Consider the following 16305-nt stretch of genomic DNA (forward strand, 5'->3'; position numbering starts at 1 on the left):
CCAAACCCTGCATCTTCTACCACTGGCTGGGATCAGTGGGGGGGCAAACTCACAGAGAGCAAGTCTGAGGGCGCTGGCTTGGCTACTTCTTCCGCAGCTCACAGAGGCTCCACAGCCCGAGACACGGCGATCTACAGATGAAAAACCTCTGGACTCTCGCAGGTGTATAAACACCCAAGTAGTGCAAAGAGATGGTTGAGACGAGAGGGGACCTTCCGGGGAAGTGAACCTTGTCCCGAGGGTGTCGGGCTTCCCTGCCTGAGCCGTCCCGCCTCTCCGAGCTCTCCTGCCAGCAGCTGCTGGGGGACATGGGGTGGCGCTCCGCTGAGGGGACGGTGCGACCCCGCGGTGACCCCAGCCCTGCGGCGCGGAGGGACCCACGGGCGGGCGCCGGGATGCGCGGCTCGGGCACAGACAGCGCCGCGCCCAGCGGCACCGGCCGGCCCTGGGCGCCCGGTTTACCCTGGCCCTGGTGTCGGTGCCCGTTTTTTATAAGCTGACCACAGTGGCAGTATTAATTTCTCACAGAACCTGTTTTAACAGGAGGATCGGTGTCGCTGAAGAAGACTCCAGAGAGAGGCACCCAGCCGCATGCACTTGCAGCACGGTGCAGTCTCTGATGAAGGAGTCCGTGTGCCAACACCCTTGCATTAAAACAGCCCTAATTCTCCGCGGTCAGTATGTTCTTCATGCTGTACCGTATCGTCAAATATTTAAGAGATCTTTCCTATGTGTAACTGGTCAGCGCTCCCACCTACAAACATCCTCGTGTAACTCTTGAGAGAGGGGAAGCAGAACCAGATACAGACCCCCGTCGGAGGGTCCCCCTGGACTCACCCGCTCTTCTCCACTCTCAGCCTCAGCAGGATCAGGCCAGGGCCACCCTGCCCGCCGCCGACAGGTTCCCCTTCCCTCCCGTCTCTGCCGAGACCGCGACGCTCCGCCGAGGGGTCCTACCCGGCGGCCCAAAAGGGGACACATCCTTCCGATGTGCTCAGAGACCGCAGTGGGAGAGCAGGGTGCACATGAGCCGGGAATTCTCTAGACCCTGCGTGTCTGCCCGTTTTCATCTCTTCAGAAAACGATGCAGGAAACATTCACTAAAATATCGAGGGCGTGTAATTTAAGCGATGAAGTTTAGACTGAGCTTCGGAGAGACGGGTGATAAAGGTGGACGGCCCAAAGTGTATCCCGGATAACCAAGCCCATACGCTTCCCACGTCCGCCCAGTACACGTTATCGCGTTTCTGACCGCTTCTCAGAAATAACGCCTCTCTCCAATTAGCTCGGCAAAACTGCTCACCTCTTGCGAAGCCCCTGCGGCCACAACAATAACCCGGATCTGCTGGCGGACCGTTCTCTAGGCGCGTTTTCCTCCTGATTCCCCGAACCTCCCGCGCCCCGGGGAGGCCGACCCAGCCTGCGAGTCCGCGCAGCCATCGGAGAGGCCCTGGGCGAGCCCGCCGAGCCCCGCACCCCGCAGCGTCCCTGCCCCGCCTCCGCTGAGACCCCCGCACTGCGCGGGGCTGCTCCGGAGCCTCAGGGAGGGCGGAGAGGCCGGGCGGCCGCGGCAGCCGCGCCCGCTCGTCACCGGCGGAGCCGGCTCCGGACGCCGTGCGAAACAGGGACATCTCCCGCACGCTGGTTTTCCTCCAGCCCCGCACTATGAATTACCGCTGCTCGTAACCTCACGGTCGCCGCGGGAAATAACGCGCAGATAGACTTTGTTGATTCCTACCGCTGTATTTTCAGAGCGAAAAGGCGCATAGGAAGGGGTTTGTTTCATAGAAATCTAACCCGCAGCCCTCCTCGGAGCGCGCACCAACCTCATTAATTATCTCGTTGAAGGCGCAGGAAATACAAAGACGATCGACAGCCTTGACACTGCTCCCGGCCGTGCCCGATCCGCCGCGACCGGGCTCACCACGGGCTCTCATCACGGTGGCCCGGCCCCGCAGCAACGCATCCCTCGGAGCCCCTCGCCAGGTGCTCATTTTCTGTCGTGCTACCTGCGACAGACGACAGCAGCGCTGTCCTGCCTCTGTCGGTCAGGGATGGGGAGATCCGCGTGGGGGGCAGGATGGGGGCTCGGCAGGATCCGCGCGGGTCCAGCTCCGAGCCCAGCGCTCCGCTCCGCCCCGCCGCGACCCGCGGGGCCGCCCGAGGGCCCGGCCGCCGGCGCCCCGACCTGCGCTGCTGCGGCCAGGGAGCAGAGCCCCAGGGGGAGCCCTGCTGCGGGGGGCCTTGGAGCGCGGCGGGTGCGGTTACCGGGCGCCCTACGGGGCCGCAGCCTGCGGGGCGGCTGCTCGGGCCGGATCGGGGACCGCGTTTGAGTCGGAGTTTGAGCGAGCACAGCCGGGCCCTTGCGGGACACGCCAGAAGGGCAGCTCCGGGTCAGCGCAGGTGTTGGTCAGGGCTGGGCCGCTGCACCCCGGGGCCAGCCTTGTCCGTGTTCCCTGCCGGCGCTCAGTGCTCCGGACGCCGAGCCGCGTTACGGCCATCCGAAACCCCAAAGCCCTGCTTGCCTCGCTGAGGCAGCGGTGTCAGGGACACCGCGACTGGATGTCAGCGGGATTCTGCCCACGGTTAGATCGCTTAAAACCGCTAGCCAAACGAGTAATTGACGGGACGTCCCGGCTTTACCGAAATTCGGCACAGCCGAGTTACGGTTTCACAAGATCGGGTCTCGGGATTTGAAACAACGATTATCTTTTTTAGCGGGAGAGCAGTACGGGGCTTCTCCTTCCACACAGCTCCTCAAACGCAGAATTCCCTGCATCATGTTTTAAAACGTAGGGGCAATTCTCTCAGGTCACTTTACAGAGGATCAACAGCACGTCCTGCATCCGTGGTGAGGCGAGGCTGAACCACAGAGGTGAGGGGAAAGATGGAAACTAAACGACAAGTTTAATTAAAAGCGGCTGGCTGGTTAAACACCTGCCTAGAAGTAGATACCCGGTTATTTATCTCACCTGCGAGGGACGAGCTACTGCTTTATTGTGCTCCAATGTTCCGAGAGCGCACCAATGGTGCTTGATGCGAGGGAACTCTGCAGACAGGATTTGTAATCGTGGAGAAAGGACGCCCGTAACCCACAGCCTCTCCACGGAGAGACGCCAGCTGGTTCTGCAGGCAGTGAGGGACAGTCGGCCTCCGCACCCTCTGTTCCTGGTGCCACCGGGACACCGGTGCTAATCAGCAGCACTTGTGGGAGCTTAGAGCCGGAGGAGCGCTTCCATAGCTCAGGTCCTTCTATTTTAGCTAAATGAGAGAGGTTTTATAATGGGAGGTGCAAGCAGGAGGTGAGTAGTGAGACAGATGAAGGAGCTGTGAGTTTGAGCTGCAGGATTCGCTCGGGCTTTGGGATTTAGGAGTGCGGGAAAATCGCTCGTACTGGCTCTCCATCGCGTCTGTTTTCTTCGCTAATAGGGAGATGCGACTGGAACGTGTGCCTAGACTGGGGTGATCGGGGGAAGTTGTGGCAAAAGATTAGGACAAGTGAGGGGGTTCTCAGGGGAGTTGTTTGTTGTTGTTGTTTTGTTGGGGGGGTTCCGTGCCTCCTCCCCTCGCTAAATCCGCACGAGCTCGCTAGTGGAGATAACGGCCCCGCCGCGCTGGAAGGCGGGTTCTGTGCAGGAGGTGAGGCCAGCGGGGCAGGTCCACCCACTTGAAAACAAAACTTTTTTTCCTGCAGGCTCTGAGAGCAGAGACCGGCGCGGGGTCCCCGGAGCCGGCTCGCCGCCCGCCGGGGGCTGGAATGCGGTAGGGTAGGGCCATGTATTGGAAGAGCGACCCGATGTTCGTCTGCAGGCTGGAGGACAAGGACCTGCCCGCGCTCGGGGGCCCGGCGGAGAAGGTGCGCGGGCGCGGGGGGGCGGCGCGGCTCGGGCCGTGGCCTCGGCCGTGGCGCTCCCGCCGGGTCCCGCGGACACCGCGGCCTCCGCCGGGGTCCTGGCGGGACCCGCAGGCATCGGCGGGCCGGGCCGGGCCGGCGCGGGGCTCCTGGGCGCGGCGGGGCGCTGACCGTTGTCTCCCCGCGCTCCCGCAGGCCAGCCCCGCAGCAGCTGACGAGGACTCCTGCTCTTCCTCCGCTGCCCTGTCGCCCTCCTCATCGCCGCGGTCCATGGCCTCAGGCTCAGGCTGCGCCCCCGGCAAGTGCGTGTGCAGCAGCTGCGGCCTGGAGATTGTGGACAAGTACCTGCTCAAGGTAAGGGCGCCCGACCCGGAGCCCCCTTCGCCCGGCGACTTCCCTCACCGCTGAAGCCGGAGGGCGGCCTGCTTAGGCAGAGCCTGCCGGGTGGCGGGCAGCGCCCGGAGAGCCTCGGGGAGCCGGACCCGGTGGGATCCGGGGCCACAGCCCCCCGGGCGGCCCTATCGCTCCGCTCAGCCCTCCCCGCCCCGGGCGGCGCGGACACGGGAGCGCGGGGCCCCAGCGCGGTTGTTGGCGGTGCTCGGGCCCGAGAAGGGACCCTAGCTGCTTGTCGGTGTTTCGGGTGGCGCTGCTTGCTCTGGGCTGCGCGCTCCTGACGAACCGGGAGAAGCGCGGAAGCGAGTGGAACGGGGCGTCCCCACCGCGGCCATTCCCGCGCTCTCTCGGTCAGATGGCGGCGGCGCGACCTGCGTTTTACTGACATAGGTCTGGGGTGAACGGCGTGAGCCTCAAAGCCAAAAAAGCCTCTTGAGAAATGGAATAAGTTATTCCTGCAAAAGGTGGTTAACTAATATATTTGAAGAAAACGAGCTGCGTGCTTGCAGAGCTGTTCTGTTGTCTTAGCAATCAGAATCGAGTAAGATAATTTAAAAACAAATAAACAAAACCAAATGGCTTTGAATATGAAGCGTTACTGCGGGGGGAGGTGTGGGAGAGAAGTTTATTTGCTTTTCGTATTATAGCCGTTAAAATTATTCTGGGTCAGAGTTTTGCTGTCTTTCCTCTCAAAATTGAGAGTTACGATCATGGCAGAAGTCGGTTGATTCCATCAATCTTAGACGAAGTTGTTGTATAGTCGCAAATTGATAGTGGGTAATACCCCTGGAAAGACATCTGTGGTGTTGTTAAATCATCCGGTTAGGTCTTAGTTGAGGTGGGGAGGTCTAAGTGAAATGCCTGCGGAGCTAGTGTCCATTTCAAATGGGGCTGGTGCAGGAGCTGCCGCGCATCCCTGGTTCGGGTGACCCCGTCTCCCTTTCAGCAGCTTGGGCAGGCACAGAACAGGCGGGTGGACAAGGACCAAAACTGACTTGAACTCAATTTCAGTTCTGTTAACTCCCGTGACGTTTTGGCAGCTAATCGATAGTTTACTGATCACTGCTGTCTCCTATCTGAACAACCAGGATAACGGGACTTGGAGCAAAAGACCTCTAAATTATTTAGCCTTGAGTTTAAATTAGCTGTTACTGCTTCTTGTGTAGGCAGAGAGGAACCGATGCCGGTATGCCGGTGTCCAGCAGCAGCACACTTGACAAACAGGAGCACAGACAAACGGCATTGAATGGGACAGCCAGGGAGCTGCCGGTGTCCCGCTCTTTGGAAGCTGTGTAAACTTGTCAGCATGTGGGAAGGTGGCTGCCGACACGGATGATGGTTAGGAAAGTGTTGGGCAAACGGCAATATTCCAGCCTGAAGGATGGCTGAAATGGGTGATCCCAGCAGGGGTGTTGGAGTCCAAGCGTTGCCTTCTCTGAGGTTTGTCTGGCCGTGCTCTGATGAAAGGCACATTCCGGATTACCTCAAATCTGCTTTACAATAGGGAATATATGGGCTGTTTGGTATGAGATGAGAAATTGGCTCAGTGGGGAGAAACAAATTAAAACATAATCATTCTTTGGTTTTCAGAATTCCTCCTCTAGAGTATGGGATTATCCAGAGGGTTATTACTTAATTTTTGTGGTCACTGGGAGCCTTGGGTTGTCAAATGATTTATTTAGGTGATGTGCAATGTCTGTGCAATTAAGAGCTCCTTTTATAGGAAAGTAGAAATTAAAATAATTGCTCTCATTTTATTTAGTTTATATGCCCTAAAATGATATGTAAGTTTCCAAATGCTGATTTCTACTGCATTCCATGACTACGTTTAGTTTTGCTATGGACATACTAAAGAAATATTGAACTTGCTATTAAAACACCTGCTGCTGTTTTGAAACTCAGATGCCATTCACCAAATTTGCTTTAACAGAAACATGGCAAATGGAGAAGTGGTTCATGGTGTATTTCTATTTGACAGACCTTTTTCCCCTTCAATACTCGTGTTCTAAAATTTTAAATAACTTTGGAATGTTTGTTTTTTGTTAGGCAGGAATCTGTGCAGATTAGGAAATAGAAGTGTGTTAGTTAGTTGCCTTTCTAAGGTCACACAAGGCCAAAATTTTCTCTCTTACTCTAGTGCTATGAGAACAGAACTGGCCACAAAACACCTGCACGGAACTTGTATCTCTTGCTTCCTCTTCTACCGCTTTTAATTATAAACCCATGAAAGCTTATTCTGACGACTTGAATCAAATTAGTTTACCTTCAATATGAGTGCAGTTCTATAGAGAAAACATTTTGCATTCAAGATAACTTTTCTGTGAATGATGGTGCATATAGCGTTTGATCATTTCTGGAACAAAACCCAGGGTTTGTAAGTATAAAATGCAATATTGGTGGTACGGGTACTGAGGGGTGGTTCTTTGTTGGGTTTTTGCAGGTGAATGACCTCTGCTGGCACGTGCGCTGCCTCTCATGCAGCGTTTGCAGAACGTCCTTGGGAAGGCACACCAGCTGCTACATCAAAGATAAAGACATCTTCTGCAAACTGGATTATTTCAGGTATATCATACCGGAATATAATTTATCAGATAACTTGTTATACTTGCTTGTTTCTTTTCACTTCAGCCACAACTGAAATTCGCTTGAGACTTTTTCATTTGCTGGGTTTATTTTCAGCAGTTTAAACTATGGCTTTGCTTGAGGAAGGACTTGGGGAACCCTAAGTCTGTGTAACGTGACCTCCTGCTAAGTCTCCAATCTGCCCTTCCCCTGTTGCATACAGCTGCTGTGTTTATCCCATCACTTACTCGTGTGTGCATGGAGGAGCCCCTGCTGCAGTTTGGTTGTAAAGCCATCCTGAGTGCAAAGAGTCATCCTTGGATAATGCTGGCTGAGAATGCAATGTAAAATTGAGATGACCTGTTTGGAGCAGTGCTTCACTGGTGTAGGGCTTAAGGCATCACAAGGAGCTGTAAAATCAACCCAGAATAAATCCCATTACATTTAAAAGAAACTTGCAGCAGTTATACTTTTCTGTGATCAGTTTGATTTAGAATGTGATTCCTTCAAAATTACTGGCTAATCTTGCAAGGAAGAATATTACTTGTGTTGGCAATGGAATATTCAGGATGCAGAGTCTTTGATCCAGAAAGCAGCAAAAATTGCTGCAGTTAATTTTGATGTGATTGCTAGTACTTCTCTAGTTTGATTGCTAGACCAAACTATCTCTGGCGTTCTCAGGTGTGCAGTGAATAGATTGCATCCAGCTAGTCAAGTTTGAGACACAGTGGGAGGGGACAAGCTGAGCGCTGTAAACTTCTGAAAAAACTAAATTTGTGGGACTTGAAAAAAAATTGGGTCTGCAAAGATCTTGGGGACAAATTCTTATCTAAATAACCAACATATTTTGATGGCTACTTTCCCCTTCAAAGAGAATTTTTTCTAGTGTAATAATGCAGATTTTCTAGTTTATTTAAAAATCATAATGTGATGTGAATTGAGGAAATAACTATGAAGACGCAGGTTTTCCCCTGTCTGCTGAAGATGCTAAAGATTAGTAAAGGGATAATCTAGCTAAATATATTAATTCAGACTATCACTACAATAATGTGAAATACATTTGAAAAACTGGAAGAATTTTCAAGAGTCTGCTGTTTCCATCTTTCAGCTTATAAAAGGAATGATGAGGAGCTATGAATTCATGTAGCAGTTAAAATGCTTTTATTTTGCTCTTTGCCTTCTGAAAATACTAACCTCTGTATTTCAGTAGTGTCTTGCCTTAAGCTATCATATAGAAACTTGCTGATTTTCCGGTTTTTTTGCAATGCCAGCACAGTCATGTCGTGGGCTTCAGCGGCGCTGCCACAGCCGGGTCACCCCGGTCCTGCGGGGGCCTGGCTGTGCCTGGGCCCGGTCTCAGCTGCCCCCGGTCACCCCCGGTCCTGCGGGGGCCTGGCTGTGCCTGGCTGGTCTCAGCTGCCCCCGGTGCCGTTCTCGTTGCAGGGGCCTGGCTGCGCCCGGCCGGTCTCAGCTGCCCCCGGTGCCGTTCTCGTTGCAGGGGCCTGGCTGTGCCCGGCCGGTCTCAGCTGCCCCAGCGCCGCTCCCCGGTCACCCCAATCCTGCGGGGGCCTGGCGGTGCCCGGACCCGGTCCCAGCTCCCCCGGTTCTCGTTGCTGGGGCCTGGCTGTGCCCGGCCGGTCTCAGCTGCCCTCGGTCACCCCAGTCCTGCGGGGCCCTGGCTGTGCCCGGCCGGTCCCAGCTCCCCCGGTTCCCGTTGCTGGGGCCTGGCTGTGCCCGGCCGGTCTCAGCTGCCCCGGTGCCGTTCCCCGGTCACCCCCGATGCTGTGGAGGCCTGGCTGTGCCCGGCCGGTCCCAGCTCCCCCGGTTCCCGTTGCAGGCGCTACGGCACTCGCTGCTCGCGCTGCGGGCGCCACATCCACGCCACGGACTGGGTGCGGCGGGCCAAGGGCAACGTGTACCACCTGGCGTGCTTCGCCTGCTTCTCCTGCAAGAGACAGCTCTCCACCGGGGAGGAGTTCGCGCTGGTCGAGGAGAAAGTCCTCTGCAGAGTACATTACGACTGCATGTTGGACAATTTGAAAAGAGAAGTTGAAAATGGTAACGTACTGCTTAAGAACTATGTCCGTAGTTCAGATTTAATTAAATTGTTGGGGGTTGCTCCATTTTCCACACTGGGAGATAATTGGCTGGTTTTACTAAGACTGGAAGCACAGGTACTTGAATCAAAGTAATGGTAAATTATTTCATATTCAGGGGATTTTATTTGTTTGCTTTTGCAATTTTGGTTTGGGTTGGGTTTTTGTTTGGTTGGCTTTTTGGTTGTAGTTTTTTTTTTGTTTTGGGGCATTGTTTTTTTGTTTTGTTTTAGTGCTTTGGGTTTGTTGTGGTTTTTTTTTTTTTTTTTAGTCTGCAAAACTTGTTTTGTATCCTAAGGAAAACAAAATATCAGCATATCCTGTTGATAAAATATCATGTTACATTTATTTCTTCCCTCACTTGCAAGGGACTTGTTTAGGGCATAATGTGTTATGATGCTAGATCAATTGAATTTTGAATAGATTTCTTTTTTTAAGCTGAAATTTAGCTGACCAACTACTGTTGGTTATTGTTGGAGAACAGCCTGACTTACAGCAACATTGTGAATGTTTAGAAGGCAGTGTTGTTTTCTTTTTAATGTTTCAGGTAATGGGATTAGTGTGGAAGGAGCATTACTAACAGAACAAGATGTTAATCATCCAAAACCAGCAAAAAGAGCTCGGACCAGCTTCACAGCAGATCAGCTCCAGGTAGAGACACTGCTAAAAACTTGTGTAGCTCGGGTTAAGCAGGACATGGGCGCTGAACCAATAGAAAGTTTTATGCATACAGGGGGAAAGAAAAGCTTGAATGCTTTAAACTATTTCATAAACTATCAAGACACAGCATGTTTCTGGAAGTTTATATAGTACTCTTCGAGCTCTTTATTTCCCTGGGGGAAGGTTGTAATTCTGAAGAGTGGAAGCAAAAAAGGTGGTTCTATTTGATTGCTCGATGAAATCTATTTAATCAGCCATTTACATCACTAAGCATAATAAAAACAAAATATTTTTTAGATTATGTAATGTGAAAAGTTGTACTGAAGATGGCTACTGTATGTGACTTCAAGACATTAATAAGAAGGAAGTTGGAATTGTTGTAGTGCCTGTATCTCCTCCACTTTCCAGGTTTCTTGTCTTTTTGTTGCCTTGACAAGAGTTAACTTCTATTGAGACAGTTTAGAGCTACTGCAAACTCTGGATAACCACTTGAATTAGCTTTCTAGGGAAAAACTCTAAGATAGGGCCAGCTTCCAATGAAAGAGGGGACGGTGAGACAAGATTTAGAGGTTTTAACCTGTAGTGAGAAGGAAGTTGTGACTTTCTGCCTAATCCTGGCTGTACATCCCTGCCTTCAGTTTAACAGGTCTTTGAATTTCTGGTAACAGTATGAGTGATTTTGTTGGCCTGTCCTCTAATAGTGAAAGCAGTTGAGAAACTCATCCTGAGGTGTAATAACATGGGAGGTGTTAAGGTAGTGCTATAAAAAAGGGCATGGAGTTGTTCAAAGCTTCTATTATAGTCATGACTGGAGAGAGGAGCTGGTGTTAAAACACAAAACAAGCATGTAAACAATAATCCATCTGGGTGCACAGGGCAAGGGCTCTGGACATTGAGCCTGAACTTCAGCAAAAGGCAGCTTTTTTGCCCAGCAGAAGCCGAAAGGGAGATAAGACCAGCCATTAGGATGGGAACTGTATTCAGGGGCTCTTTGCAGCTGCTGTCATTCAAACTTCCATGTTCCCTTCCTTTCCTGGTTAAAGTAGATTGTAACATACTTTAGCAGGTGTTTGAGGTCTTATGGCATCTTGTTAGTTCATGTTACTTTCTATCTGCTTGCTGTACCTCTGTACCTGTCCTCGAGGCTGCTATAAGACTTTGCTTCCAACAAGAGAAACATTGGGATAAGTGCACTGTCAGAGTTGGCAGCGTGTAATTACCTCACAAAGCACTTGTACAAAAGAATGTCTACACTTTTCTGATGGCTTTGTTCTTTAGCACCTCCCAGGACCTGAAAAGGCTCCCAGAATGCCGGAGAGGCAGTTTGGATAAGGGCTGGAGTGAGGGGACAAGGGGGGATGGCTCCCACTGCCAGAGGGCAGGGATGGATGGGAGATTGGGAATTGGGAATTGTTCCTGGCAGGGTGGGCAGGCCCTGGCACAGGGTGCCCAGAGCAGCTGTGGCTGCCCCTGGATCCCTGGCAGTGCCCAAGGCCAGGCTGGACACTGGGAGCACCTGGACAATGGGAGGTGTCCATGCCCGTGGCATAGGATTGGAACAAGGTGAGCTTTTAAGGTTCCTTCCAACCCAAACCAGTCTGTGATTCTATGAAGAATTACAAAGGTAAATAGTCCGATTCTTCAAAGATGAAGCCAGGCAAAGTTTGATGGGTCAAAAATCCAAAAAACAAAATAAGGCTTTGAAATTGCTGAAGATACCCTGCAGAAATCCATCAAGCCCTACTTTCATAAACAGGCTGAATCCTTAAAGCCTGTGAAAGTTTTCAGGATGCCGGCCAAATTAACATTTACTTCCTCAGAAAAAAGGTGTAATTTATATTCTTAAGAGAAGTGCTGACTACTTCAATTTTCTGTCAAAAGATGAGCAGCCAAGCCATCAGAAAGGCCAGGTTAGCCACAGTGGAGCCTGTTTCTTGGGTTGGTAAAAGACGAAGGAAACAGAGCATTCCTGTATCCTCCATGGAGATGAAAAGAAGATCAATTACTCCATTTAACATAGGATGCAGATAGTGATTGACAAGTTCAGAGTGGTGGACCATGGCTCATGCCTTTTTTATGCTGTCTGCTGCTATAGGTGTTTATTGAGCATATTTGAGTTGCTCTGCAGTAAATTTTCTCCTATAGTTCTTTTAATGCAGTCTTACAGAGGACTTCTTCCAGTTTTTACTACTGCCAAGCAGAATGGGTTTCTCTAATTTCTGATAAATGTCACAGTTCACTCAGGCATAGCAAGGACTTGTACTTTGGCTTTGGGAGATTTTTTTTTTTAATGTATTGAGTACTCTCCAGAGACTAGTGATCACAAAAAAAAGTTTCCTGAAGACAAGCAAGGAGTAGTACCTTAGTCTGAAAATACTGTCTAATGTGGCTTTTGACACAAATGCTCCTACAATCTCCTGCCTTGCCTTTTCAGGTTATGCAAGCACAGTTTGCTCAGGACAACAATCCAGATGCACAAACACTTCAGAAACTGGCAGAAAGAACAGGCTTGAGCAGGCGTGTTATACAGGTAACAGTGTGAAGTTCCTTGACTCACAGTCTGGTACTCATCCATTGGAAATGTTCAACCAAATTTTTTTTCTGAGGTTATTCTAACATAGAGTTTATTCTAACATGGAAAAAGATCCTAATCTCTTTTAACTTTGGACAACATCCTTAGTCAGGAATAGGTCTAGAACAAGCATCGTAATTTGGAAAACTTGCTATATTCCTCTTGTACTTTGTGTGAAGGGATTAAGTCTTCTAGGAAGAAACTTCTCAGCCTAAACAGTATAGAAATTGGTATTAATTTATTTCAAATATATATTTGACTGCAGTAGTCTGTTCTTAAAACCTGCACTCTTTTTGAAAGCGTCTGTGGTATGACATTAGGAACAAGTGAATATCTAGTCATTTGTTATAGAGAGCAGAGTTAAAATATGCACCCATGCCAACCAAAACTGAAACGCAAACTCTGAATCCTTGCTTGAAGATGTCTCCCAGCAAAAATATGGATGCATTTTTTAAAAATCACATACACAAGTGTGATTTTAAAACTATAATACAAATTATATATTCATGTGTTAATATAAATAAAAATTAATTTTGAGCTGCCTTGGCTCATTCTAGCCTGGAAGATTGACAGAGTGTTTCTATAGAAATGAGGTATCTGGCTGCTGCAATCAATCCTTAAAAAAAAAAAAAGGAAGCCTTTTCCATGTGAAAAGGCCAAGTGGGTATTGTGTGTGAAAGATGCTTTGCTGCCAAATGAACTATGCAAACTCAGCTTAAGATAAACTCCAAGGTAGTTGTTGTGCTAGTACTGAATGTGATCTATCGATGCCATGTATGTTTCCCTCTTTTTCAGGTGTGGTTTCAGAATTGCAGAGCACGCCATAAGAAACATGTTAGTCCCAATCATTCATCCACTGCTCCCGTCACAGCAGTCCAGCCCTCCAGGTTGTCTCCACCCATGTTAGAAGAAATGGCATACTCTGCATACGTACCCCAGGATGGGACTATGCTCACTGCTCTGCACAGCTACATGGATGGTAGGTATAAACAGCCTTGCTATTTTTCTCCTCATAAAAACGTTATCAGCTGTAGCAAAACCAGGTTACCTTTCTGATTAAAGAAACCTAATGGATATATCAATACTGTACTTGCTATCTACACCTCATAAAGAACACAGTAGCCTTTCACTGCAACAGCATGGCTGAAGATCTGAGTATGAAGATCACGATTTGTGCTTCTTCTAGTCTATTAAAACAAGAATAAGAAATTAAATACTTATTTAAACATCTACTTCACATATTTTAATAACATTTAATTTTAATGAAAACTGTTTGGCACCTGCTCCCTGGCTTTTGTCCCATGGACTGTGAGTATGCTCAATCCAGCAAATTCCCTGAAAGCTTCAGCTTTCCTCTCAGTAACACACAATGGGAGAGAGTGGGACAGGCTGGTGGTCAAAAGTGCTTCAATCTTCGTTTGTCTTATGACCCAGCAAGTCTACAGCTCTGGGTCCCATTTGTGATTAGCAGGGTTGTGAAGGCTTTGGGAGAACCAGGCTGAGCTGCATTTGTGGCCTGAGCTTGTTTTCCTCCAGAGCAGTGGGGTTAAGAGTGGCCAGCTGGGGAGGAGTGCAGATGCTGGGTTAGGAAAAACACAACGTGCTGCAGGGCTGGGACAGTGAACTGTCATTACCAAGTGCATTCACTGACTTTCAATCTTGTGCTATTTTCAATGAAGTTGACTGGTAAATGTTTCTGTTTTTGTAGCTCATTCTCCTACAGCTCTTGGACTTCAGCCTTTGCTACCCCATTCAATGACACAGCTGCCACTAAGTCACACCTAATTCCTTTTCATCAGGGATCTAAACTATTAAAGATGTAACCTTGAGTCACAGTGTATTGAAAATATAATTGGAAAGATATTAATGTTAACTTTTTATTTAACACCCAGAACATTTTCAAGAAAATTTTTGCCCAGGTATGTACATCTATTTAGCCTGCAAGACACTTTTATGGATTCTGCATAAGTAACTATTAATTGTTTACAAGCCTTATTACACACCTTTTTGTATTGTCTGGAAGTAGTCTGCTTTAGTTATGTGTGTGTTAATTTATTTGTCATCAAAAGAGCACTTTGCCTAAAAGAAAGGACTGACAATTGTGCAAAATGTTTACAATTCTTTGTGAAATTGTAGTTTATCATTAGGTTTGTATTTGTAAGTTATTGTTAAAAGTATTACCTGTATTTGAGTTGTGTAGAGCCTATATGTTAAAGCTTATTTCTGTGAGTTTACAAAAATAAATTTTGTTTGCGAATATTTTCAAAAGGAACTGAATAAAGTTTCTGCTGTAGCATGCCAAGCAAAAATGTTGCTGTGTCTGTGGCTGAACTGTGATCATTTGTCAAGTGCGTAAATTGAATCTTCAATTTTAAGAGAAAGTCCCTGGTATTACACTGAAGTCCTTCAGGAGGGCTCATATCTATTTCCATTGATAGTAAAAATAATTTAATGGACTTATATGGATCTTGAAACACTCCAAATATGTGCTGTACAAGTGGGTACATGCAAAGCAATGCTGCTTCTGAGGATGCACACCTGGAGGGGGAAGGGAAACTGGGTACCTGTTGGACAGATTTTAATCTGTGGCTTGGCCAGTGGAGAACCTGAAGTCACATTTGCTTTAACATTTTGAGTCTTTCTTACTTCAGCCTTTGTTTTCTTCCATGTTTTTGTCTTGTGATTTTGTTAAGCAGGGCGATAAATAAGAGGCAATACTTGAATAGTCTGCTTTTTAAAAGTAAAATCTAGTCTGGCATTTTAACTGACCAATATCAAACTGCATATGAACAATGACTGGAATTCATTCCAGTGCACTACAGTCCATGGTGTTTGGAGCTGTCAGTGTGCCAAGAGTGGTAGAGCGTGTTTTGATATACTAGTTTGATGCGTAGAAGTTACTACAAATTCAACAGGTTTTTGTCTTCAAAGACTAGTTCCCTTAAATGACTTAAGACAGTTAGGTACCCCTTGCTCACTTGAACTTTTTTTGCATCAGAAGGAAGCCATATGTTGATAGGGTGTATGTGTCCATATCCCTTTTTTTTCCTCTCCCAACTATGCATTAGTGTCTACTCTGTGAAATTCATTAATGGTGCTGGTCAAATAATTTCAATTTGGAAAAGGTAGTGCTCTCTGTTGATGACTTTTGTGAGCAGAAATTTGATGGCAAGCTCTGAATTAATAAAGTTCTGTAAGCTACATGCTGGCACTGTTTTAAGTGCTGCTCATAGGTGTCTGAGCTAATCTGAGTAGCCAAAACAATCTCCAGCGGTTTAAGGCTTTTATTACCCTGCCTTTTTTTAAACTTTTTTTCACAAAACACTCAAAATTTGGGCTGTAGCGGAACTTGACTGACCTTACATTTTATTTGAGCATTCATAACTTCTAAATTAAATGCCCTGGGTAGAATATGGAATTCCAGATGCCAATTTCAGTACCTAAGCTAGCTCCAGATATTTGCATGGTACCAAAGCACATGCGTAGCTGTAGACAAACTACTTTTTTTTTTTGTTCATTTGTCTGATGTGAAGTTTTACCAGTTAAATGCTAAATAATGTTAATTTAGATGTTAACGTAAATTGGTAATTTGAATTGCAACATGGGCATTTGCGCTAAGCCCCTTTAAGGAAAAGTAATTATTCAGTCTTATTTAAAGAACTGAGTAGCTTCAGCTTGTCTGAAACAAAAGCAAGTTTAAGTTTATTTATGAAACATCTCCTTCTGTTCAGTTCCAAAGTCAGAACAGGATTAAAGTACATGGGGGAGCAATTTTCCTATTTCCCTATGAAAATGGGAAGCAGGAGCATTGATCTTTTGCTACTGTTGAGTGCACGAGCAGGTATTTGTTTATTAAAAGCCATGTGAGATATTTGTGGATGGGGCTGGGAAAATGCAGACTGCATTGAAAATAGGAGACTGCAGCAGAGAATCTGGGCTTTGAGTCTTCCTTTGCCAGTGCCAGAGCCGTCAGCAGCTGGTGTTGGGCTGACAGAGTCTTTTCAAAACTCGGCCATACTGCAAGAGAAAACAGTCCCCTTTCTGAATGACGTAACAGTGCCATCACAAACTGCACCAATTTTATTTCCCAAGATAATCGCATGGGAGAAAGATGTCTACTGCTGCAAGTCTCCCAAAACCAAAGGTTATTGCCAAAACAGGGAAAACTT

The 16305-nt window shown here is 48.1% G+C and overlaps 1 protein-coding gene across 1 annotated transcript; it reads left to right on the forward strand.

Annotated features, from left to right (window-relative positions):
• Positions 1 to 1947: 1947 nt before the first annotated feature.
• On the forward strand, positions 1948 to 14405 carry LHX8 (LIM homeobox 8). Its single transcript, XM_054294571.1, has 9 exons — positions 1948 to 1986; positions 3695 to 3856; positions 4049 to 4207; positions 6687 to 6808; positions 8646 to 8866; positions 9452 to 9555; positions 11999 to 12094; positions 12932 to 13115; positions 13845 to 14405. Exons 2-9 carry the CDS (start codon positions 3776 to 3778, stop codon positions 13919 to 13921), a joined length of 1044 nt encoding a protein of 347 aa, XP_054150546.1. The 5' UTR covers positions 1948 to 1986; positions 3695 to 3775; the 3' UTR covers positions 13922 to 14405.
• The last annotated feature ends 1900 nt before the right edge of the window (positions 14406 to 16305 follow it).

This window comes from Melozone crissalis, unplaced genomic scaffold (assembly GCF_028551555.1).
Source record: "Melozone crissalis strain CALT ecotype California unplaced genomic scaffold, PUWL_Pcris_2 ptg000254l_1, whole genome shotgun sequence".
Lineage (NCBI taxonomy): Eukaryota > Metazoa > Chordata > Aves > Passeriformes > Passerellidae > Melozone > Melozone crissalis.

What these genes read in the sequence shown, in the direction of transcription:
- LHX8 (XM_054294571.1), top strand. Translation starts at nt 3,776, where the DNA reads ATGTATTGGAAGAGCGACCCGATGTTCGTCTGCAGGCTGGAGGACAAG. An exon ending in TGCAAACTGGATTATTTCAG is followed by an intron (nt 6,809 to 8,645) that starts GTATATCATACC and finishes TTCCCGTTGCAG; the next exon opens with GCGCTACGGCACTCGCTGCT. An exon ending in TCTGCACAGCTACATGGATG is followed by an intron (nt 13,116 to 13,844) that starts GTAGGTATAAAC and finishes CTGTTTTTGTAG; the next exon opens with CTCATTCTCCTACAGCTCTT.